Source organism: Gobio gobio (assembly GCF_949357685.1).
Source record: "Gobio gobio genome assembly, chromosome: 17".
Lineage (NCBI taxonomy): Eukaryota > Metazoa > Chordata > Actinopteri > Cypriniformes > Gobionidae > Gobio > Gobio gobio.
The window spans coordinates 24,131,722-24,157,284 of NC_137110.1; the positions used below are offsets into that span (position 1 = coordinate 24,131,722).

Genomic DNA, 25,563 nt, shown 5'->3' on the forward strand with positions numbered 1-25,563 from the left:
TCCAAAGGAAAAGGTTGCGTCTGTAAAGACTGCAGACATTCATTAGGCTCAGATGGAGAAGAGAAGACATGAGATTGGGATCCGGCAGTGCAGTGCAGTTTGCTCTTAAAAGCAAGTCATGTTTGCATAATTAACTCAGCCATCAGGAAGCTCACAGTATGTTCTTCTGGAATTATCTTTACCATCCAGTCAGACATGAACAAAGACCCAAAGACAATGAGCTGTTTCCTATTCTTCTAGAATACAAAAAGATATGTTTTTTTATATACAAGTATCCATAAAAAAATTAATAAAATCATTTGTGTCATTTATTTGCATAAAAAAAAGGTTGATTGGTTGATTCCCAATCAGGCCAACATAGTCTGATGGCTAAGTAAAAGTGTGAATGTGGACTGTTTGTTGGATGGGTCAGTGAGAAATTAAATTGCGTTTGGTGATGCTTGTGCCGTAGAAATTACACACCACACTTTTAACTGTGGCATTTACATAAGTAGATTATGTATAATTGCTATGATTCCTTCCTAAACTAATAATAAATTTCCCCCCACTACTTGATTTCTGGACTTTAGTCCCATCACCTCGTTGCCTTTGTCCCAGAAATAATCCCAGATTTTCAAGTTCCTTTGATGTACTGTGAGGGTATCGTTGAGCAGGATTTGGAAGACTACTATATGTAATCCTCTTTCTGCAAAAGGAATGAATGGAATGAGTAAGAAATTTCTTCATCCGTGCCCCTTAATGGTCCTCTCAAAGCTCAAATGAAGCCTGAAAACACAACTCTTTAGAAGATTCCCCCCCCTGGAAAATTAATAAAATTCTTGTTTTATATGAGAAAAGAAAAATTAAAATTGGCAATAGTGATCTGATCTTGTACTTCGACAGTATCTGGATTGTAATTGTTGCAGGATTCTCAAGGCCTAAGCTGAGTATTTTAGAGGTAAAATCCTTATGTCGGAGCAAGACATTGTGAGTTTTACAGTGTCTTATAATTTGAGTTTGTTATAGATGGCTAGTCCTCGCTGAAAAGACCTCCTCTGAGTGCAAGTGATATTCCTGTGTGTGTTAGCCCTGTGATGGACTAGCCATTCATCCAGTGTGTTTCCCTGCCTATGGTGCATGACGCTGGGAGAGGCTTCATTTGCAGTAGAGTGATTCTACACAGGACAAATGGTTTTAAAAATGGATTAAAGAATGGATGCTGGTTGACCAAGGTAATTTTCCCAGTTAATCTTGTATAGAGGCCTATTGGAATCATTGTTAAAATGACTAGCTGTTTTTAGTAACCAGGAATTACAACTGAGTTGAATAAAATCAGTTATTAATTCAAATAATTACTACAAGAACATTTGAACAAGAAAAAGAAACGTTTGCAAAATTGCAAATCAGGAGACTACACTTTCTGCCATTTAAGTAGCCAAATCAATTCATATTCCTACTCATTAAAGAGACAGTTCACCCCAAAAATATAAAATTCTGCCACCATTTACTCACCCTCATGTCATTCCAATTTCATTTCTTCTGTGGAACATAAAAGAAGATGCTATGAGAAATGTCTCAGAATGCCCATACAATGAAAGACAATGGTCACCAAAACTGTTTAGTTACCCACATTCTTCAAAATATCTTCTTTTGTGTTCTGCATGTCAAAGACAGTCAGAGAGGCTTGGAACAACATGAGGGTAAGTCAATTATGAAGGATTTTTGTATTTTTGGGTGAACCATCAATTTAATTTATTCAAGATTATGACCAGCCTAAGATGACTAACTGGTTTTCTCTGGTTTAGTCAGGACAAACCCTGAATGTTGAACTGACAGTCTTGCTTGAAGAAACGTATATACAATTCAGTAAACATGTCATTCAAAATCCAATTCACCTTTATTTGGGAAGTGGCCAAATCAAGTGAAATTTCAACTGATGAATTAAAAGGGGGGCTATCCTTATTTTCATAGTATGATGCATCGTTGAAGAAATCAACCGTATTGTCGCATATTTGTCGTTCAACCACGTTGGTTAATGATGTCACGCAGGTGGTGGAGTAATAACTTATTTTAATGAATCCATTTAATTAATGCTAGAATTTTTTAAAGAAATTTTGCTTTATTTCCAGATTCAATCATTGGCTCGTCCTTACATACTAGAGCATGTAGCTACGCACATGCGCACTCTTTGTGCTCTTTAAATCTCTTGACAAATTAAATGACATTTGTATGTATTATAAATAAAAGACTTGTACTGTCTGGTTGTACTGAATGTCAACTTGCTTATTTTGTTCAAGATAAGAATTTATTAAGTCCACATGTTATGCAAACAAGAAGCTGCTTCTAACCACAGGTCGAGAGCTGTCATTCCAAGCAAGCAACTTTGCGAAGCTGTTTGCGAACGTTTGTTGGAACTATAATTTCGGGAAACACTGACTCGTTGAACTATGCTGATAACGACGGAACTTGCGACCATAGTTGTCTAACCACGCTTTCGGGAAACGCACCTCAGATTGGGAGACCAGTTAAGACCAGCAAGCCAGCATACTGTCAAAATGTGTGACCGTTGAATATAGTACATTTTTGTTTAATGCTCCTCTGTTATTTGTGCATTTCCAACAACTTAAGAAAACTGTAATTCAAACTACAGGTCAACACTGTACAGTACAGTCAGCAATAGACATCAGGCATTGATTGACCTTAAGGGCAAACACTGTATATTTCCCTCTTGCTAAAGAGAGAAAAAGAAAGAGAGAGAGAGAGAGAGAGAGAGAGAGAGAGAGAGAGACAGAGAGAGAGAGAGAGAGAGAGAGAGATCAGGACCCTTCACTCTACTGCAAATGATTCTCAGCTGAACCATTCCATCTCTACTAGCACGGTGTAATGAAGCGTTTTGCTTCATGGTATAAGGGCAACACGCAGCAGCACCACCAACAAACACACACCAAAGTAGTGACAACGGATTTAAAATATATGACTCCAGAGGGGGTTGTGATAGCCTTGAGAGAGAGATGGGAGTCATATGTCTGCCATTTGAGGCCAGTCGGCCAGAAGAGGCTGGTTTAATGTTTCAATGTTTAAATTAGATTCCCTTCAACCACGGCGACTGCCTGACTGGAAACTAAAAGACTCAAAAAAGTCTAACCCTTGAAGCGTGTCCAATGAGATCAGGTGAGCATGAAACATTCCTGCTGACACCAGCGGCACTCTGCTGAAGCAAAGTGGCCACTTAATGCAAAGATTACATGAATAACAACAACCAGTACACGTCAATGCGTCACTGTTTGGAACAGATTCATTGTTGTATGTGTAAATGATGGAACCCAAGTTCTGACAGTAAACCTAAACTTAACAACCATCACAATACATAGAAATGAGTGCCCCAAATCACGTATCATGCTGTACAAACCATAGGGTCAAGGTCTTGCTGATTAGCTTTAGCAGTTAGCCCATATAGATTGTAACGTAGCGGCATACGGGCCGATATACGCAAGCCATTCACAATACTAGAACGGGCAAAGTTGGTCTGTGAACACAAGTTGACTCTCTGCAACCATAGTTATTCACATGTATGAATATCTAGTACGGCTGGCTTTATTGGTTACACGATTTTAATTAATCTTCATTTTGATGAACTGATATTGATTCTTAAATCCAAAATCCATCTTTTAGTCAGCTCTAACTCTAGAGAGGACCATTTGGTTAAATACTATATGCACTATATTTTGCAAATTCATTATGTTTGTACTTAACCTGTTAGTTAGTTGTAATATCATGTACTGACCTGATATGTATCTATTTATCCAAATACGTTAATTAATATTGAATTGAATTAGGATCAGAATAAAATCAAAAGCTTGTGAATTGGAATTGTTTTGTGAAATTGATGTCAATACCCAACCCTAATATCTATAGTATCTGCAGAATGTAGCTGCATAATTCTGCATACGGTAAATACAAAAGAATATTGGTTAAAGCTCTTATAATTATATTATTGATCTTAAGAGAACCCTACCATGTATATCTATAGTTCTTACAGCCATAGGCTGCACAATGCTGTGGCATTTTTTTTATGAAAATGTACTTGTTTGTTAGAGTGAGTGATGAGCAGTGTCTGAAATGTTGACTGTACCAAGATGGTGGATGTGTATAATTTAATTATAGTCAAGCAATATCACACAAGTGATGTTATTCTTATACAAAAGTTCAATAAACAAAGTTTTGTTCTTAAAAGAATCACTGTTTTGAAGCAAATCGGTTGTGAATGATTCAATGACTCACTTGTCACCATCTACTGACAAAATTATGTAACCTGCAATATTCTTAAAATGCCATTCAGAAAATCAAATCTGAGCATGCTCCAGCTGAGCAACTCTCAATGAGGTGAATCGCAATTCTATTATTATAGATAGATAGGTTTTACAGACAGATCTCCTTGAATGGTTCTAAAAGCCAATCCTTAAGACTCTCAATAAAACAGATATGAACAAATGTTTGCCTTCTTTGTGATTAAAGAGACTGGGAGTTCTCGTGTGAGCGAACAGAGGAGGATTTATACTCCCACTGAAGCTGAATTATTGATCTTTGCTATTTTAATAAGGCAACAGAGGTGGAAACACATTTAACTAGCATAGGCAAACTGATCTGTAAAAGGTTTGAGCAAAAGAACACCTAAACTGAACACAGCTCAACCCCGCTGAGTGTGTCATATTATAAAGGGCATATTCCAAGGGCATGAGACAGAAAGGATTAGATATAAGACGCATTTTTTCTTTCCTTCTTTTCTTTCTAATAAGACTCAACATTTTCATGTCCTTTTTCATTCTTCTCAAACTGACGACAGCAAAAATATCTGACAGGTTTTTGACATGAATCAAATTACAGGAAACATCCTAGACAGGGTGGTAATTATACAAGGAACTTGCGCCAGGCTCCGTGGAGCGATTCTAGTCCTCCTCCATATCTCTGGAGCCCGTGCGTCATAGAAAGTGACGTTCCATTCAGTGCAGCAGTGCTGAATATTGCATCTCTGTCTCCTACTCTTTTTTTCTTCTTCCACCAACTTGTATGCGTTTCTTATACTTTCTCTCCGAGTTCTCTTCCCTGCGTGTTATCTGATTTCCTAACTCTCTAGCAATAGTCTTTGTCTAGTTTGTGTCTAGTTTATGCAGTGACTCATTGCTGTTGAACTAAGCTCCGTCTGTTAGAATCAGCCCTGTAGCCAAGACCCTGTAAATGTCCTCCTTGTGTAACGGTGGCCTCCTCGCCCCTATAGCGGAGCTTCCCTTTCTGTGCTGAACCCATTTCCGTCTGCAGCCAGACGGCTCTCTGGCCAGGGCACACCACCTACAGCTCATTATCTAGGTAACAAGGGGGATGAAGGTCAGTCAGAATGCTCTGAGCTTTCCTCTCTCACTGACTTAGACTGAATATCATTATGATACATACAGGGCACCACTTAAAAATGTGTGTATCAACAAATCATTAAGTAAATAAATGGCTTGTGAATAGTTGCTTCAAGCACTCTATTATTATTATTATTAGATAGTAATATTAGACTTATACTTTTATTATGGTTCATTGCCATTATTATACTTATCAAACATAATTTAATAAATTCACACAAAGCAGGGTGCCAATACAGATAATACTTTAGTTTGTGATTTGATCTGTTTCTAATCTTTATTTCCAACCGCTGCTGTCATTGCAATGGTTTATTGCTATTATAATATTGTACAAACATGTATTTAACTCTTTCCCTGCCAGTTGGCTGTTCCCTGCCAGCATTTTTGATCATTTTCTCAATGTTCATGGCACCCAGAAAATGTTGTATTCATGTTGTACGAATATCTAGACTCAATATTTAGACTCCCCCCTGAAATTGCCTCATCCACACGACATCCTCAATAAACCCGTCTCCGGCGTGATGACTCCGATCTTTCGAATATTCCTATCTAATAAATGCCTCATAGACACAACATCATCAATAAACCCATCTCCGGCGTGATGACTCCGATCTTTTGAATATTCCTATCTAATAAATGCCTCATCGACACGGCATCCTCAATAAACCCGTCTTCGCCGTGATGACTCCGATCTTTCGAATATTCCTATCTAATAAATGCCTCATAGACACAACATCATCAATAAACCCGTCTCCGGCGTGATGACTCCGATCTTTCGAATATTCCTATCTAATAAATGCCTCATAGACACAACATCATCAATAAACCCGTCTCCGGCGTGATGACTCCGATCTTTCGAATATTCCTATCTAATAAATGCCTCATAGACACAACATCATCAATAAACCCGTCTCCGGCGTGATGACTCCGATCTTTCGAATATTCCTATCTAATAAATGCCTCATCGACACGGCATCCTCAATAAACCCGTCTTCGGCGTAATGACTCCGATATTTCGGTCACTGACGCCTTTGGCTTGGCTTGCTTAGTTGGAGACACTAAATTTTCAACTAAATATTCAAATACATTTTCAACTAAATTACTGATCTGCCTGCTTTGTAACTATATGATAACTGAAATGAGCTGGATGACATCACTGTTTTCTCCAGAGTGTCTGTACAGCCGAATCAAATTCTGTTGCATTATTTTCCTGTTTAACACTGTGAAGCTGCTTTGAAACAATTGGACTTGTAAAAAGTGCTATATAAATAAAGGTGTAACAGATCTCCACTGGAGGCAAGTTGAAGGACCCAAGTGCAGTTTTATTCACAATTAAACATAAATCTCAACATAAATCAAAACAAAGACTTGGCATTTAACTATAACAAAACTCACCAACAGCGGGTTACAACATTCAATACTTGACAAAGACACATGGCAAACATGAGGGCTTAAATACACACACTAAAGACAAGACAAGTGACACCTGTGAACAGTGATGAGACAATGAACCAATGACATGACAACACAAGATCACATGAGGGCATGGGAGTCACATGACAAGACCAGGAAACAAGACAGAGAACATGACACTCAAACATAACATGATAAACTAAATGTAACCAAGAACAAAATAAAACTAAACCATGAACAATGAACAATGAACATGAACCAACACCAAAACACCCTGTGACAAAAGGTGACTTGACTTGACTTGAATATCTGAACATACAATCTGCTTTAAAGACCCTCTGCTTTAAAACAAGCTTATGCAGTCTTTTTTTATCAAATTATTTTTTTATGAATATGGGTAAGTTTCATAAAAAAGGGTACAAAAAATGTTGTCATTTTTGTTGTCAAAGATTACCTCTGGATTTGATTCAAAATGATGATCAAAACATAGATGGAGTAGATCGAGTCCATCAACACCCTCAAAGCACGCACAGTCCTGTAGCTCATCCTGGGTTGACATTTCATTCAGTAACAAAACAGCGGTTTTGATTTATATGCTGTTTAATGTTCATGCTCACGTTATTTTACATATGCAGGTAACTCCTCAATGGCGGGGAAAGAGTTTATATATGCTGCCAGTGCCAATACACATATTACTTTATTATGGATACATAGGGGAGAGCGGGGCACAACCTAACGTGGGGTTAGTAGTAACACACGTTTTAAAACTTTCCAACCATGTGAGCATAACGAAACTTAGTGTATTTACTTGTTGCCATATCAACACTATATTGATTAAAATTGCTCCAAAATTACGATATCACTGAACATTTATTTAACTATAGCAAAAGTAGATTTCTTACTTAAGTTAATTTTTCATCTCTATTTTTTTGTGTGTATTTAAAATGAGACAAATCTGATATTATTCTAATCGTATATCTATTATATATCTAACAGTTGAGAGAGTTCTTTAATGCTGATCTAACCAGCAGAAGATACTAAATCCCACTTTAAATCACAGTTGTGCAGGTGGAGCATGTTGTACCACTGCGTTACAATGTGCCCCTATTCACTATGCTATTCTATTCTATACTTTTATGAATTCTACTGAAAAACCATGAGAAAAAGGTGAATAAAGACTGAGAGTCAATGTTCAGAAATAAATCATATATTGTTTTGAACTAGTATAGCGGTGTGTTTATTGTCAAACTCAAAAAATAGTTTATTTTTAATTATTAAAAAAGTGCCATTATTTTATTTGAAATGGTTAATATTTGTATTTTATTGACAAAATATATTAGTTTGTCATGAATATATTTTTTAGATAACATAACATTTTAAGCTGTCATATGGTCATGTTACAATGTGCCCCTCGCATGTTACATTGCGCCCCACCTATGGGGCATGTTGTCACATTTCACTTCCATTCTTTCGGGGTAAATCAAGAAAAAAGTATACACTGTATTAATGAAACAAAACCACATAATTGTACTAGACATGCGTGAAATTAATGTTGGGAAAAAAATACTCTGAACCCTAAGTGGATTTACACAAATTGAGAAAGTGAAAAAGCGCTAGGTTGTGCCCTGCTCTCCCCCATTATAGCTTGTTTAGTTGGTGACCATCTGTTAAAAGCCCAAATCCCTATAAAATCAGCAAACCAAACCAGAACAGCCTGCCCGGGAAAACCATCTTATGATGGTTTAAGGCTTAAGCCATTTCTTCTCCAGCAGTCTAAAGCGGTTTGCTGGTCTTAGCTGGATAAAGCTGGTCTAGGTGGCCTCCCAGTCAGGCCAATCTGGTATTTAGCTGGTCCAAAACACTCCCAGCACAGGATGATCACCATCTTGTGTTCATGCCTCATGCGATCGGCACTATTTGTGCTATGAGCAACAGAATTCCCAAACAGCAAGTCAATCAACTAATTATTCAGCTGTAATTGGTGTCAGAGGCCCGTCAATATCAGCAGCCAGCAGAAGCAGCCGAGTCACGCCTCACATTAATCATGTGTACGTGTCTAATGACTGCTGCTCTGAGAACTAGAAACCCTCAGAGTACTGACAGACAAGGCTGCCAACTTCTGCCATCGCATACATCCCAGTTTGAGATGGAAATCATCCAGGTAGCATTTTAATCACTTATGCAAAGTCTGAGCTAAAAAAAAAAACTGTCCACTTGTGGACGTGCCACTCATTTAAACAACACCTGTCTGTAAATATAAAATAGTTTGTGAGGTTACACTTTATTTTGATAGTCCATTTGAGACATTCTACTAACTATAAGTAACTCATTCTCAGTCGACTGGCTAGGGTTAGGGTTAGTAGAATAAATTAACATGTACTTGCAAAGTTAAGCGGGGGGAACTAGTTTCACAAGGGTAGATGGAGTAAGTCATTTTACCATAGGACATCTGTAATTTTAATGGCCAATTTGCACTGGATAAGAAATCTCAGTAAAACTAGCAGAAGTGGGAGGGATAACTCAATTTACGCACCGCCGTCCCCTCTCTGTCGTCATGTGCGTATTAAGTTGCTTCCTGATATCATGTGCGCAAACACATATAATCTATTTATCAGGACTAAAATAACTGAGAAGCTGAGTAATAATTACTTTACCCCACCTCTCTATGTTAAACTAATCCCGTCCCAATAGGGCTAAAGACAGTAAAATGTCTGTTGGGGGGCCATCAATTTAAAGTGTTCTCAGATATTAAGCAGACAGTCTACTACACTCATGACAGATAGTTGACATTTAGTTGCAAAGTTCCTTAGTAGAATGTCTAAAGTGAACTATCGAAATAAAGGGTTACCTTTTGTAAAAAGGTCCACATATCTTTACTTTATGACCCTGCGTTCAGTTTGTATTATAATCAATATAGAACTAAATGCAGACATAAATATGGGGTCCAAAATGTTTTATGATCCGATCACTAAAAAATAGGTTTCTTCCGAGGTGAAGAAACACACATGACCACATTTCAGTGCAAACACAAACCTAACACCTTCCAGATAATTTACCTCTCAAATATGGATTGCACTAAAACATGTGGCTTTGAAAGAAAATAGGTGCTCAGTCAAACAATCTGGATAAGCCCACACATGCACAAAAAAATAAAATAATTGAACTTCTCTGACGTGATGAGTTTTATTTCAGTTCCAAGCTTTGTCTAGACTGGAATAAAAATACATTTCACAACAAAAGTTTACAAAAGAAAAGGTGCATACTGAGTTCTCTCTTATGGGTCACTGCTAAAAAGCAGCTCACTGAAAGGCACATCAGTCTATGCCACTGGTGCGTGAGCACATAATTTGTCATTGAAGTACATAAAAACTGAACAGCACTCTTGAAGTTATAGATAACCAGCACACTGATCCAGGAAATTCAATTAAAAAATCAGGTATATTGAAATAAAAAAGGTCAGCCTATTAACCTCGCTAATAATGAAAAAAGAAAAACACCTACTGTAACTGCTGCCATTCAGTTCTCTCTTCATTAGGCCTGGGGAAAAAGGCACCACCAAGGCAAATTAAAAGAGAAGAAAACCCCACTTTAAAAACAAGACTGCTCACTCCTCTAAGGGACCCTGCAAGGAATGCATTATCCTGGATAAAAAGGAAGGGAAATGAAGGCTGAGGGAGACTGTGAAGACTTGATTTGATATGCAGCTTCATGTGAATAAATAATAAACATTTTTCTTTCCAGGCATCTCTAGTTAATTCATTGCTAACAGTCCTAGTTGGTTTTAGAGTATGTTAATTACCCATAGAGTCAATCTAAGCCATCGAGGCAGTTTAGCACAGCTGTGACTGACAGACACACACACACACACACACACACACACACACACACACACACACACACACACACACACACACACACACACACACACACACACACACACACACACACACACACACACACACACACACACACACACACACACACACACACACACACACACACACACACACACACACCTGATAGTGAATGCAGAATGGGACGATGATTCATTTTTCCCCCTTTAACAACAGATTAAACATTCCCAGAGGAATATTATATTGGTCTTTCAAATCTCAGGTTTCTAAATTTTTGTTCAGGATTAACTTTGTTTCTCCTAAAATAAAAATAGACACAACCAAGACAAATGTTGGCACAATAAAAGAACAGAGATATGGAATAAATAAATATTGCATAGCTCTCATATTTTGATCTTGAATGAATGTAATTCTGTCAGGACTACTACTGTCAAAGATGATTGACAATTATCATATAGTTTGGATTGGCGGTATGGTTCTGCTCTGGGCAAGAACTCCCTGTGCATCCATGCAGCCTAGCATGGATGAGAGCAGGGAGAACAGCGATAAAGTCCCCTAGGGTAAACAGAACAGAACCAACATTATGTATTGCAGATATCATTAATGTCAATATTTAATGTACAACATAATTCGGGAATTTAGTCTGACTCAAGGGGAATCAGAATGCAGAATACTGACTGGACGGGAGGAGCTGGGGATGGAGGAGGGTAATTAGCTCCGGAGAAACGCGGTTTGAGGAAAAGAGAGTTCATCATACTGTCTGGAGTGTCAGAGAAAGAAAACAAAGGAGGTGAGCACAGGACAGGCCCTGCTGACTTACTGATGGAGGGCTGATCTGAGAAGCCAGATTAACGAGAAACTAAACATCAGCGGCCTGCTGGATTCACTGGAGTGAGACAGAGCTCCATACTGGGAAAATGGCACTTTTCCTCAACAATGACAGCAGCTCTGGGATACTGTTCAGCCATCTGAATAGTCCTCATTTTGACAATGCCTGTCCAAGAGCTATGCTCTGAAAAAAAATTCTGTCCATTTTGCTAACAAAAATGTGCATAGTTATAAACCTGTTTGTTTTATTATCATTTTAATTTGTTGCCTTATTACTTTACCTCTTTACAAAAATGTCTCCAAATATCCCAAGAGAGAACATCCTTTTAAAACGTATTTGTTATTAGCTTTAAAAGTCCCAAACTTGCAGTTGGGTAACAGTGCAGGGTTGACAATGTGGATGTAAAAGATAGAATGCATGTCACAAGTTCCAATCATTCTACCACTTCACTTATTCGACAGGAATGTGTGTGGACAATAGAAGAAAACTATAGTCACCGTGTTCTACTACATCTAAATAGCATTATGACTTTGGGTTGAATCACACAGTCCTACACACAAGCATAAACCTGGAGTGAGCAACTCAAGTTAATTAAAATTCACAAAAATGTGTTTGAGATCAAACAATAATTGGCAGACCCCCTGCAGTCTTCACCACGAAACCCTTGACCCTTGATCTGAAAATACTTTTAGTAACCTTGGACCATCATTAAAACACAGAAGACGAGAGGCTGAACCATGACATTCGCTGATTTGCACACAGGCATATGGCAGCTCATTTTAATTATATTTCATAAATTCACTCGCCTCTTCCTATATTGTACATTCCTGCAATTACATTATGCAGATGGAGATTTATGAGCCCGAGCATACTTTAATATCCAGCTTTCCAGCAAAGATTTTAATAAATGCTTGCTTATCAGTCTTAAACGTTGAACCCACACTCTGTTAAGTCAACACAGTTTATTCCAGCACTTATTGCTGACTTTATCGAAATGTAATACTACAAGAGTTCATCAAACATTAAAGTTTTTTTTACATCCATAGTCTGATAAAAAAATTAAACCTAAGATGTTCTATAACCACGCAGAAAAATAATATAAAAGCCAGCAGTGCCCTCTGATTTTGATCGTACAAGGCCATATTAGAGTCGTATAACGCCAGTACTGTGATATAGAAAAGAAGAAAGGTTCGGCTTGCGATCAATTACCGGCCGTTACTTGGCAGCTGAGTCAATCAATAGCAGATCAAAGCTGCCAGGGAGCCGCTTCCTCCAATCCATCAGACAGTGAGACAACGGCAGGATGGAGCAATGAGATGTGAAATGAAGACAGTTATCTCTAGATCCAGCCAATGCGAATCATAGCCTAGAGCTTAACTTCCCGTGGCACAAAAAACATCCATGCACACATGCGTTCCCTCTGCTTTCATGAGCCGATAGCACTTTCACAATGCAGGTGTATTGATAAAACATTTAAAGTGTTCACTCTTTGTGCTGTAGAAGGGATAGCTCTTTAAACTAGGCATCTCGCCAACCTGGCCTTCCACGTTCGCTTTCTTCTGCAGAGTAAAATGTAAGAGCTCTATTCACAATAAAATGAACTTGACTTGGCATGCAGCGATATATTTGCACCACCAGGATAAATTATGTGCTCAAAAAAATGATATGCAAACAATAAAAGACTAACAATCTAGGCTGCCTGAGGATTCGCAGGTCTAACCCGCTGTTCTTCTCCCTAACATACAAATTCTCAACACTCTGTTGGGCCATTGCAGTCATTTCAATTTTAAAGAGCAGGTTGGTGAATTATTGCCGGCAGTGAGCTGGGAGTTCTTCTTTTTGAGGGTAACAGTCCAGCAGCACAGCACTGCTTTATCAGCACAACCCAAGCAGTGTCTCTAGGGCCCCTGATAGGACTTACAGACTGACCCCAATATGTATCACTGAGTTTTGAGGGGAGTTTGTCACATGGCTTGAATGTAAGTCCCGACTGCATTGCTCCAGGCTTGAAGACTTCTGACTTCACTGCACCAGGGTGGTTGCAAGAAAGTCCAAAGAACTATTTGCAAATAACTTTCGATGACAAACACAGTTTAATCTACTGTGGATTAAAGATATATATACTTTTAATTTAGATATTATTATTTAACTACTGTCACTTTTGATCAATTGAATGTATCCTTGCTAAATAAAGTATTAATTAATTTATTTATATATATATATATATATATATATATATATATATATATATATATATATATATATATATATATATATATATATATATATATATATAAAAATGTACTTAGGCCAAACCTTGATGGATGGATGAAGCTTAAAAGAACAGCATTTTTTTAATTAAAATTAAACTTTTTTTTGTAATGTATTTACCATCACTTGATTACTTTAATGCATCATTGGTAAATAAACAGTATTCATTAATATATATATAAAACAAATAAATCCTACTGAGCTCAAACTTTTGAATAATAAAATATAAATGTAATGTGATGTAATTGGCATTGTCTTGGACAAATGAATAACTACATTAATATTTATGCATTTCACCTGACAACACCAAGATTTTTTATGCATTTACAGTAGGCAATGCTTATATAAACCAAAACTACATATACTATATCAGATATATATAATTACAAACCCCAAATAAGTCTCTTTAATACTATTATTATATGTGGACTGCAAATGCTAAAATACACACGCACACGACAAACATAGAGATGTTCAAGCACATAATGAGTAGAAGGTACATTTATTTATTCCACATTTAAATTAAGTACAGAACCAAATTTCTCCCAAAAATTGTTTGACTGATCCAGTAGAGCAAGGAAACAATAGGTAGGCTACAACCTCCACCCCTTCTCATCCATAACATTTACAGCCTCAGGTTCCCTCCACAGAAAACCTCACCCTGGTTATGCAGTTCCTGACCTCAATCTCAGGATCAATACACTGTTCCACAATAGGCTTGGTCAGCAACTGGCTTTAACCCTTTCATGCATGAATTATGATAACCTTAGACAGGATTTTTTTCCTGTGTTTTATTGCTCTTAGGGCATGAAAAACAAGATTTGAAAATATATTTAACACATATTTTTCAAAGAGATTTACAGATTTTCAGCATGCGTTTATTAAACACAGCAATATTGTGTTTATTTAACAAACCAATCAATACAATTTTATAAAATCATGTGAAAACTATCAAATATATACAAAAAATAAAGATTTGAAATATTGCAAACGCAATTGAACTTCATACAAGTTGAACTTCGCGTATCTTTGATATCAGAACATGAGGACGTGATTCCATCAGAGATCGCTACAACCTGTCAAGGTACAACTTTGGAAACCCAACTCAGATGCTTCCTCTAGTGTACCAGAGTATGTCGATTTACCCTTATTAGCTGATAATTCTGATTATGTTCAAGATGGACACATTTCTACCATAGCTCTCCTCTCCTGAGAATAAGACTTCATTTGAAATAAGCAGTGTTGGGGTAACGCATTACAAGTAACATGCATAACGCAATCAGATTACATTTTGATGTAAGGAGTAAAGTAATGGATTACAAGTAACATGCATTATGTATCAGATTAATTTTTTGATGTTACAAATAAAGTAATGCATCACAAGTAACATGCATTATGTAATCAGATTACTTTTTTGATCTAACGAGTAAAGTATTGCATTACAAGCAACATGCATTATGTAATCAGATTACTTTTTGATCTGACAAGTAATGCATTACAAGTAACGTGCATTACATAATCAGATTTATTTTTGATGTTACGAGTAAAGTAACACATTACAAGTAACGCGCATTATGTAATCAGATTACTTTTTGATGTAACAATTACAAGTCACATACATTATGTAATCACATTACTTTTTTGTTGTTAATGCAAATTGCATTCTAATAACACAAACATTTATTTACAGTCAAAAAAAGTTACTGCAGATGAAGTATTTTCAAAAACAACAGTCACAGTATTAGTATGATTTGTAGCTGAAATATAGCTATTGATGCATGGTGTCCACTGTAGTGGACAGATGAATAATTAGAATTTTCTCCCAATCTAAAATCAATACTTGTCTCCTAGGATTGAAGGAATGGATGGATATTCCGGAGCAACTTGGCATTTCTGACTGGCCAATGGCCATCTTGGTTAGGAGGGGAAAAATGGTAATGGCAATGTATAGAATGATGCACGAGGGTCCACTTTAGAGGTTGATGTGCAACTATGCCATCAAAACCCATGCATATGCAAGAAAATGCTTTTTAAATAGTTGTCCACTGTAGTGACCACTATGTATGAAAGGGTTAAATGAATAGTTCAACCAAAAACACTGTGCCATCATTTACTCACACCAATGTCAGTTTCTTTCTTGCAAGGAGCACAAAAGGAGCAGCTCAGAAAAATACTTGATATACAGCACACAAGATGTATGGATGAGGTTTATGATTTTACATCATTTTTGATTGCATCTGCCCCCATTTACTTTCATTGTATGGAAACAGTAGCAGTTATTCTGGACATGACTACATCACACACATCATATCCAGCGCATTCAAAACTCATTACCCAGCTCATTATTATTCATTATGCATGGTAATGAAGTAAGACTTAATTGGGCATATTTGCCATCTGCAAAATTAATAAGTGCCAGAACTTGGGTTCCGCTACCAATGAGACCAATCAGCTACCAATGAGAAAAAAAGTTGCAGGAGGAGAAGATCTCCAGAAGTGCACTTAGAGCAGGCAAGTGAAAACTCCATAACTCCAGATAAAGTTGACTAACAGGTGTGTATAAACATCCTTCTGTGGAATACGGGGAAGAGGGAGTCGCTAATGGCGTTTTTCATTCAGCATCATCAATCCTGCACACAAGAAGAACCCCACGGAGGCATCTGATTGCCTTGACATCTTTCCAAGTAAGATAACTCATCAAGATTCTATAAATAAAACCAATAATCATACATTTATGGCGCTCCTCGGTTGTACTTAGAGCTTGCCTGTTCTTTAAAACATAAATTACTGTTTTCGCTAGGAGAATTGACAGGATAAGCAAAGAAATGCCTTAGAGGTCAAGCTGACCTTATCAAGTATAAAAACATGGGAGGGTACAGTTCCGTGAAATAGATATTTGCTGCATTCCATTTAAGATTATTTTTTTTTACGCGGTGAAAAGAAATAGGCCTTTGGTTTTCCTCTCTTTTTTTGTGCTGCATTTATGGCTCTGTGTGAATCAAAGTCCCTTTAAGGCAAGCCTTGATTCCCCTGCCCAACAGCTTTTGTCTATACAAATCTCTAAAAATTATAATTCAATAATGTATTTCAAATCAGCAATAAAAGTAATATAATCATACTTCATTAACTAATATCAGCTGGAAATTTTTCTCAAAAGGTTGACATTATAAAACCATGTAAACCATGCAGTTTCAATGGGAGGATGACTATGCGGCTCATTGATTGTATGCTATTGCTACTATACTACAAAATGAACACAAGCCTGCTGTAATGTAAGTTTATAATGCATTATCAGATTCAGCAGAATACAAGTGTCACACAGTATCTAATGAAAGCTATATTGATCCTAGACAGACATAAAAAAATGAGTCTCGCAAAAAGGAAGACTTCTGGAGGCCATTTTGCTCAAATGATATAGAGTATAAAATAACAAAATGAGCCGGATGGAGAGAGGTGGGAGGTAGAGAGAAAAGAATCGAGGGAAAGTAAGAGCAAAGGAAAGACATAGGAAACAATGAGCAACGTTGAGAGAGACGGGAAGAGAGCAGATGAGACAAAGAAAACTTGCTTGTGAATCTCATTAAGATGCAAGAGGGCATCTATAAACATTAAAGAGAGTGCTGTGTGTGTGTGTGTGTGTGTGTGTGTGTGTGTGTGTGTGTGTGTGTGTGTGTGTGTGTGTGTGTGTGTGTGTGTGTGTGTGTGTGTGTGTGTGTGTGTGTGTGTGTGTGTGTGTGTGTGTGTGTGTGTGTGTGTGTGTGTGTGTGTGTGTGTGTGTGTGTGTGTGTGAGAGAGAGAGAGAGGCTGGCAGGGGTGGTACTGGTACAGCTAACCCACCACCAAGGGGTGATTTATAATTAGAGAGCTTTCCAGTTGTGCATGGGATTGAAAAGACGCAAAATAAATATCTAAAGATATGAGGAAATCAAGGATCAAAGTTAGAATATGGAAGGTTGTAAGTGATATCTCTGCATACAGTGTTTGATCACATTCTTGCATGTGCTACAATTTTTTATAAAATCAAAGCTAGATGGTTTTAAGCTGATATGATGGATGGACTAAATCTCCATAGATCTACATAGATATTTTGCCAGTTAAATAGTAAAATTATTTAAAAACCCTTCAGTTTTGTGTTATTTCCCAATGTAATACAATTTATTTTATCATAAATATTAATAAATAAAATACATTTCAAATCAAATATAAAATCACAGAGCAATTGTCTGGGATGATTTGAAAATATTCCAAAGTTCACATGGAAATGTGATGTAAGATAATGCAAAATATAAAAATCATAATGTTTTGTTTCAAAATCCTACAATTTATTTTAGGTTTAAATGTTTGTTTGTTTTTATCCCAGATTTTTCCTCAGAAAATTGGACGCATTAAACACTACCCTTCAAAGTTCGGGGTCGGTAAGTTTTTTTTTGTTATGTTTTCAAAAGAACTCTCTTATGCTTACCAAGGTTGCAAAAAACAGTAAATATAGTACATTTAAAATGTAATTTTACTCCAGAAATTGAATTTGTCACATGATTCTTCAGAAATCATTCTAATATGCAGATTTGGTGCTCAAGAAACATTTTTTAAACAGTTGTGTTGCCAAATATTTTTCGTGGAAACTGTAAAACTCTAATCATTTTGTCATGATTCTTTGATTAGACCCACATTTATATGAAACAGAAATCTTTTGTAATGTTATAAATGTCTTTACTATTTCTTTTGATCCATATTATGTAAGGTGAATTCAGGGTGATTGGGACATTTTTTGCCATTGAGATGACTTGTAAAAAGTGTCCCAATCACCATGAATTCACCCTATGCTTGCTGAATAAAAGTATTAATTTCTTCAGAAATCTTACTTAGCTCAAACTTTTGAATGGTCAGGTTATTAGTTATTACCACAACTCATTAAGATCTCTCGTGGGAGATGGGGAAAACTAACACAAAGATACAGTTTGGCTATAAAGTGGAAATGATCAGAAGAGATTCAAAATCCATTCAACAGATGTACTTTTAAATCTCGAGTCAAACACATTTCATAATCTTTAAGATTATCCTAACATTTAAACAGAAATGGGAAAGCTCCAGCACTGCTGCAGAAACAAGGAAAGTTTTAAACTATTCTATCAGGCAAAACAAACCCTGAGGTAAATGTACTGACTGTCAATTTGGTAGATAATGCAAAAATGTAATCTAATGGGCTGTACTATAAACCCTCTGGACCAGAAGTAGACATCAAACAACTGCTTATGTGCACCTTACAAGTAAGTTCATTAGTTTGAATGGTGTTAAACGAGCACATCAAGTCAAAGCTGATTTTAATTATGCCTCCATCACAAATGGAGAACAGGTATAATCCAGTGACAAGGAAATTCAGGAGAGTTAGGTTACATTTTCTGCAATTATCTTATCTTGAGCAAACGTCACAGTGAATCAACAGACAGAGTAAATTAGACTTCTCGCGGTAAGCGTTAACCCTGACCTGCTGTGTGAGCGTACAGCAGCACTGGTTTCATTTTCTCTGAACACTGTTGCCTGGAGACATGCTGATTGACGCATTTGCTTTCTCTCTGAGGGTGACTATGAGCTGATCCAAGCCTGTGTTATTGGCTCAGTGAGTCAGCAAAGTTATGTGGACAACATTTTAGCATCCTTTATTCAGCTCAAACTAATCAACATCATTGAGTGTTGACTAATGATCTAAACCAATTAGAGGTAAGACAAACCGCTGATATATCTGAGATATCTCAGATCAAACTGCAGACTGCCTTCTAGTTAGGCAACTATGAGTAAATGTGAGTAATCGGTGCGAGACTCTCACAATAGCCTGTTTCATTATTCTGAGACAGGAAGTTGGCAGGAGATCACTTCCTCGATGTGCACAGACTTCACAGACCGCCAAATTACAAAATCGCACTTGTCTGCTTAATTCAATACCCAAAAATATTTAGCCAAATATACTAATGTTCACACCAAAAGAACAGGAAATAGACAGATTCATTCTACACCGATTCAACACTTTAATACTTTAACCTTTCTCTGTTATTTGTTTATTTGCCAAGTACAATATCATTCAAAAGTTTGGGGTCAGTAAGATTTTAATTAACACTTTTATTCACCAAGGGTGCATTAAATTGATCAACAAATGACAGTAGAGACTTACAAAAAAATCGAATTCAAATAAATGATGTTCCTTTAAACTTTCTATTCATCAAAGACTGCTAAAAAACACTTTTCAGCTTCCACAAAGAATATTAAACAGCACAAATGTTTTCAACATTGATGATCAAAAGAAATGTTTCTTCCAAAAATCAAAATTTGCCTTTTACAAGGAGAGTTGCCATTTCTAGAATGAATTACATTTGAAAATATATTAAAACAAAAACAGTTATTTAAAATTGTAAAATAGTTTCACAATATTATGGTTTTAATATATTTTGATCAAATAAATGCAGCCTTGATAAGCGTAAGAGACTTCTTTCAATCTTTCGAGACTTTCTGAAAAAATCTTACCAACCCCAAATGTTATACATATAAACCAACATTAAGTGGTTTTGTTATAATTATGAAATTTATATATAACAAATTTTATATATAGGCTGTATAAATATATATATATATACATACTGTTCTATTAAAAAAAAAAAATAAATAAATAAATAAATATATATATATATATATATATATATATATATATATATATATATATATATATATATATATATATATTTATTTATTTATTTATTTTTTTTTTTTTAATAGAAGCATTACAACTTGTAGCAATATCAGTTGTTTTAGACTATCCTACTTTTATTTAAACCAACATTAAGTAGTTTTGTTATAATTATGAAAAATTATTTTACATTCCATGGAAGCAGTCAGTTCAGATTGCATTCTTGCTGTTTCACACCGACTCAAAGGGTGGTAAAGGCTTCCAGACTCCAGTGTGTGAAGACAACGAGCACCACTGGGATTCTTAACGCCAACAACACAATACAGAACTCCCACATGACACTCCACCAGACGGCTGTATCAGAGCTCTGTGGGCTGGAACATGGTGACTAGTCACTAGGTATTTTTTCTCTCTGCCTTTCCAGCTTCCCTCAGCCCAGTCCTGGCCATTAATAAATGATGGCCTCTGATCAGCCAGGATTCACGACTGCAATTCAATGTGCAGCAAGTGAGGAAACAGAGCCAACATGGAGCCAGTCAAACTACCTGCTTAAATATGTCTGGAACCAGGTAGAATGACATTAAGGAATGAGACATGAAAGGTTCCAGAAGTGCTGTGGTGTGTGCTGCAGCATGATAACGCTCCACTATCTTTCTCATACTGACTGGAAACGTTTTCGGATCCCCACTTTTTCTACAAACCCCAGCCAGGAATCTAAAGTCAGACTAGCATCATGTGTCCTGCAGAGGGGGCTAGGATGGAGGGGGGCGGGGGTTTGGGAGGTGTTCAGCACCCTGGACAGCTTCTTCTCGCAAAGCCTGCCCCAATCTGGAGTCATTTAAAATGAGATATATGAGCGCCAGCGTTCTCCTTTCCACACTTTGGATTATCTTCATTCATATGCAGTCCCTATACTTCTCCACTATCTCCGTTTCCATATTGCATCTATCCACTCTCCAAATTTGACTTCCCCTTCACATTTAATATCTCAATCAGGTAATCACCCACGCCTGCTTAACAAAATGCTGTCCGTGCAAACTGGCCTCTCAAAGTGCAGATAGTACTTGTGTATTTTTCAAGCACTGATTGCTGGTAATTACTATGCATTTGCATGGGGTGATTAAGAACAATGCTGACATTGGCAGTCTTGAGCCTGGACACATTAGACTTAACACTCAAAGCAATGTATATGTTTGCACACATTTGACAAATGTGCATTCAACAGCATTCAACGCGCAGTGTTTGTGTGCACTGGGATTAGACCATAGGGAATTGGTCTACTGCACAGTGATATGCAAAATACGTTCTAGTTTCGAATCTTAGGAACCACCTTTAATTCAAAAGCTGCAGTGGAGGTGAAGAATATCAATGAATAGTGCTTAAACGTATGCTTTGTTCCTGACCCAAAGTTGTCAGAAAACTTGGAATATATTGCACAAGTAATATGGACTACTTGCATGGTTACTTTTTCGATGGTAACAAGGAAATGTCATTGCACGGAAAAGATCTATGTGAATTTGTGGGTTAGGTCTAATGCTGTTTTGACCCAATTGACTTTCATTAAATAGATTTTTTTTCATTGTATAGCCAAAAACAACAACAACAACACTTCTAAATATGTTATTTTGTGTCCCAGAATGTCATACAGGTTTGGAAAGACATGAGAGTGAGTAAATAATAACAAAATGTTAATTTTAAGTGAACTAATCCTTTTAACTTTGTATTAATGTTTGGTGTATTTTTCAATTAGGCATTAGCATTCTAATGAGGACTTTTCTTATCTCTGTTCAAATGTGTGCTGATGTAAAGAGCAAAAAGAGCCATAAAAAAGAGTTGGAGAGAAAAATCAATACCATGTCTCAAATTGCTCTACAAATGGTTGCATTAAGTGTCTCTAAAGGAAATAAGAGGCAGAGAGAAAGAACATGAGGAATGAAACATTGCTGTCCATCCGCAACATCAACAACATGCATATTGACAGCGTGTTTACTGGCAGAGGTTGTAATCAGAGACTGCAAAAAATTTGATAATAATAATGATAATTTTTTAACCAGCGCAACATGGCTGTTATTGACTGATACAACAAGTGGTACACTGTGACTGTAGTTTACCGTTCTTATCAGTGATACTGGATAACAAACACTTCGCTGTCTGTGCTGGTCAATACAAATCCTCTCAGTTTATCTCTCCCTTAAGTCACAGGCAGCACATTAAAGCCTTTCTGCAGTAATTGCAGCTGTCTTACAGGCTTTCAATGACTGGATGGCTCCGAAAAAAAGCCAGCACATCACCTGTTCAAAAAGCTCGGTGTTTAAGCATGTCATGATTGACAGACTAAAGGTTTTATAGAGTTAATCCAAAATCTGCTGTAAAAGTAAAGACAATTATACAATTATTATTATTACTAGGCCTATATTTAAGTTATTATTATTGTTATTATACATTACAATACATGTTACAATTTTAATTCCTATTTCAACTGTTCTTTTAAACTTTCTATTCATCAAAGAATCCTGAAATACTTTTTTTTTAAACACCAAATCAGCATATTAGAATGATTTCTGAAGGATCATGTGACACTGAAGACTGGAGTAATGACTGCTGAAAATTCAGCTTTGCCATCACAGGAATATTTCATTTTAAAATATATTCAAATAGAAAACATTATCTGGAAAAAAAAATTAAGAGACCACTGCAAAATTAGCATTTTCTCTGGATTTATTATCTGGATTTATATATCTGTTAGAGTTAAATTAACATTTTTCTACAAACTAACCTTGTTTAGGATAACTGTGTAATTTGTGCAGGATATCTGTGCAGGATAACCGTGCGTGTAATTTGGTGGAGGATTGATGATGATCTGGTGGTTCTTCAGTGAGGCTAGAATCGCGTCTTAGCGAAGGACGCATAACTCAAGCTGAAAGAAAAATCGCTTCCTTCTGCTCTGGCAATGTTCCCCGACTCGAAGAATTGGTTTTCATTCAGGACAATGCTCCGATCCCCACAGCCAGGCCAATCAAGGTGTGGATGGGGGACCACCAGATCACAATCTCCAGACCTGAACCCCAATGAAAACCTCTGGAATGTAAGCAAGAGGGTCACCAGCCATTAAATAAAGCCAAGCAGCTTGAATTTTATCACCACGAGTGGCATAAAGGCGCCCAATAGCAATGTGACCAACTGATAGGGTGCATGCCAAGACGCAGGAAAACTGTGATTGGTAATCAGGGTTATTCCATCAAATATTGATTTCTGAACTCTTCCTAGGTTAAAACATTAGTATTGTGTGGTTTAAAAATGAATATAAACGTGTTTTATTTGCGGTCTGAAAACATGACATCTTTTTTCGTTATTTTGACCAGTTGTCATTTTCTGCACATATGCACATATATGCTGTAAATCGTTAACTTTATCTTTACAACTTGGCTTCATGGTTTCTTTAGAGCAGTTAGCATACCTGAGTAAACTAAAATGAAATAAATGCCTCCACTGTAGACTAGTCAGAAATAAACTGGTTTATCTGCTCATTTTACCACTGCTAATTTTGCAGTGGTCTTTTCTCACTGATTTTAGTGAAATTATCATTTAAAAAAAAGGTGGAATTCTTTACAGGGAGTAAATCTCTGTGCAAGCAGACTAACAAATTGAGCGTTCATGGAAGTAATGACTGGAAAAGATCCACAAGCTGATCCACATTCTGCATGGATCAACAACCCCCAGAGAAATCCACAAAAAGCTGCGAGGAGGGTCTTTTTGCTACTTCACAACATCTCTGAAAGGCTTCAGATAGAAACAACAAAATAAAGCTGGGATCAGAATCCCTGGAGAGAAGCAGTGCCTCCGTACCATGGCAGCATCCATTGTTTACTCTCACAGTGTGAATCATACTCTCCGCAGCACAATCTCAGACTTAAGTCCCACAGATCTGAGGACAGCTAAGACATTTTGGAGGCTTAATTCATCTGGTAGGAGGTTTAATGACGACAGGGGGCAGAATGCCAGGGGAAATAAAGCGGAGTTGCCCTGCTAAACATTAACTTACCTACTCACATTGGCTGAGACTCATCCATCCATATCAATGGATAATGGACTGACCTAGTCATCACTGTCATCATAGAGAAACAATACCAGGCACAGTCGGCAGGCTGCAGCTACATAAGTTCTCTCAATGGCACACACTGGGTGTGTCTCAACGTCCAGATTATTTATTTATTTATTCATTCTGTTCTGTAAGTACACCAGCTAAATTTTACCGAACACTGAAATCTGCAAATGCATCCAGATGGGTCTTTATGAAACTTTTAGAACATCCTGATTGCACATATAGACAAAAAATTGACTTTAGATATGTGACTGCAGTAGGCTACATAGCCCATCACTGGATTAAACTCACGAAATCCATCTATTTATATAAATATTTTATACTTTTTACATTAAAGCAATATTATGTAGTCATAATTAAAATGCATTAAACAGCTAAACTTGATAATCAGTTGAACTGATACTTAAATCTTAATAAGTGACCTATTTGCCAATTCAGCAATAAACATCTGAAGGAAATAAATACATACAGCACAAAAAGGATGAACAGAGGGATAATTTCTCGGGAAAAAAAATAAACTTTAATAAAATTCTATATCTAAATCCCACACCAGATCAAAATAACATGACACACTAGATCCAGTGGCTTATGAATTTGATGTATAATAAAATTTCATCATCAATATCATCATGTTGAAGTCTATACAGACCCCTGTAAATAATCAATAATAAAGCGTATTATTGAAACTTCCCTGGGAAATTCCAATATGACACTCACCGCTTTGCTCCCCAAGAAAGACGAGTTTGAATTTCCTTAAAGGGTTTCCAAAGTCATTTCCCACAGACATGTTTGAGGGCTTGTTTTTTAACAGCGTGTTCCCACCGGTGTAAATGTCTGGATGGGGCAGCGCGATGGAAAAAGCGGCGCTCCTGTGGGTTTGGAAACGGGAATGCTGCACTGGTTCGGCTGTCAGGCTTAATAGCCGCTGCGCATGCGCGGCCCCACCTCTCTCTCTCTCAACTCACACACACACGACGGCATGCTATATCAACCCACATAGCGTGACGTCATGCTGAATTGACCCACAAAATATG

General features: G+C 36.9%; 1 protein-coding gene across 1 annotated transcript in view; it reads right to left on the minus strand.

Moving 5' to 3' along the window:
- Positions 1–25,481, minus strand: part of rab6ba (RAB6B, member RAS oncogene family a) — a 119,114-nt gene extending 93,633 nt beyond the window's left edge. The window contains exon 1 of the mRNA XM_079840155.1: positions 25,247–25,481. Coding sequence (XP_079696281.1) covers positions 25,247–25,316 — 70 coding nt within the window. The 5' untranslated portion in view covers positions 25,317–25,481. The remainder of the gene's footprint in view (positions 1–25,246) is intronic.
- Between the last annotated feature and the right edge of the window lie 82 nt (positions 25,482–25,563).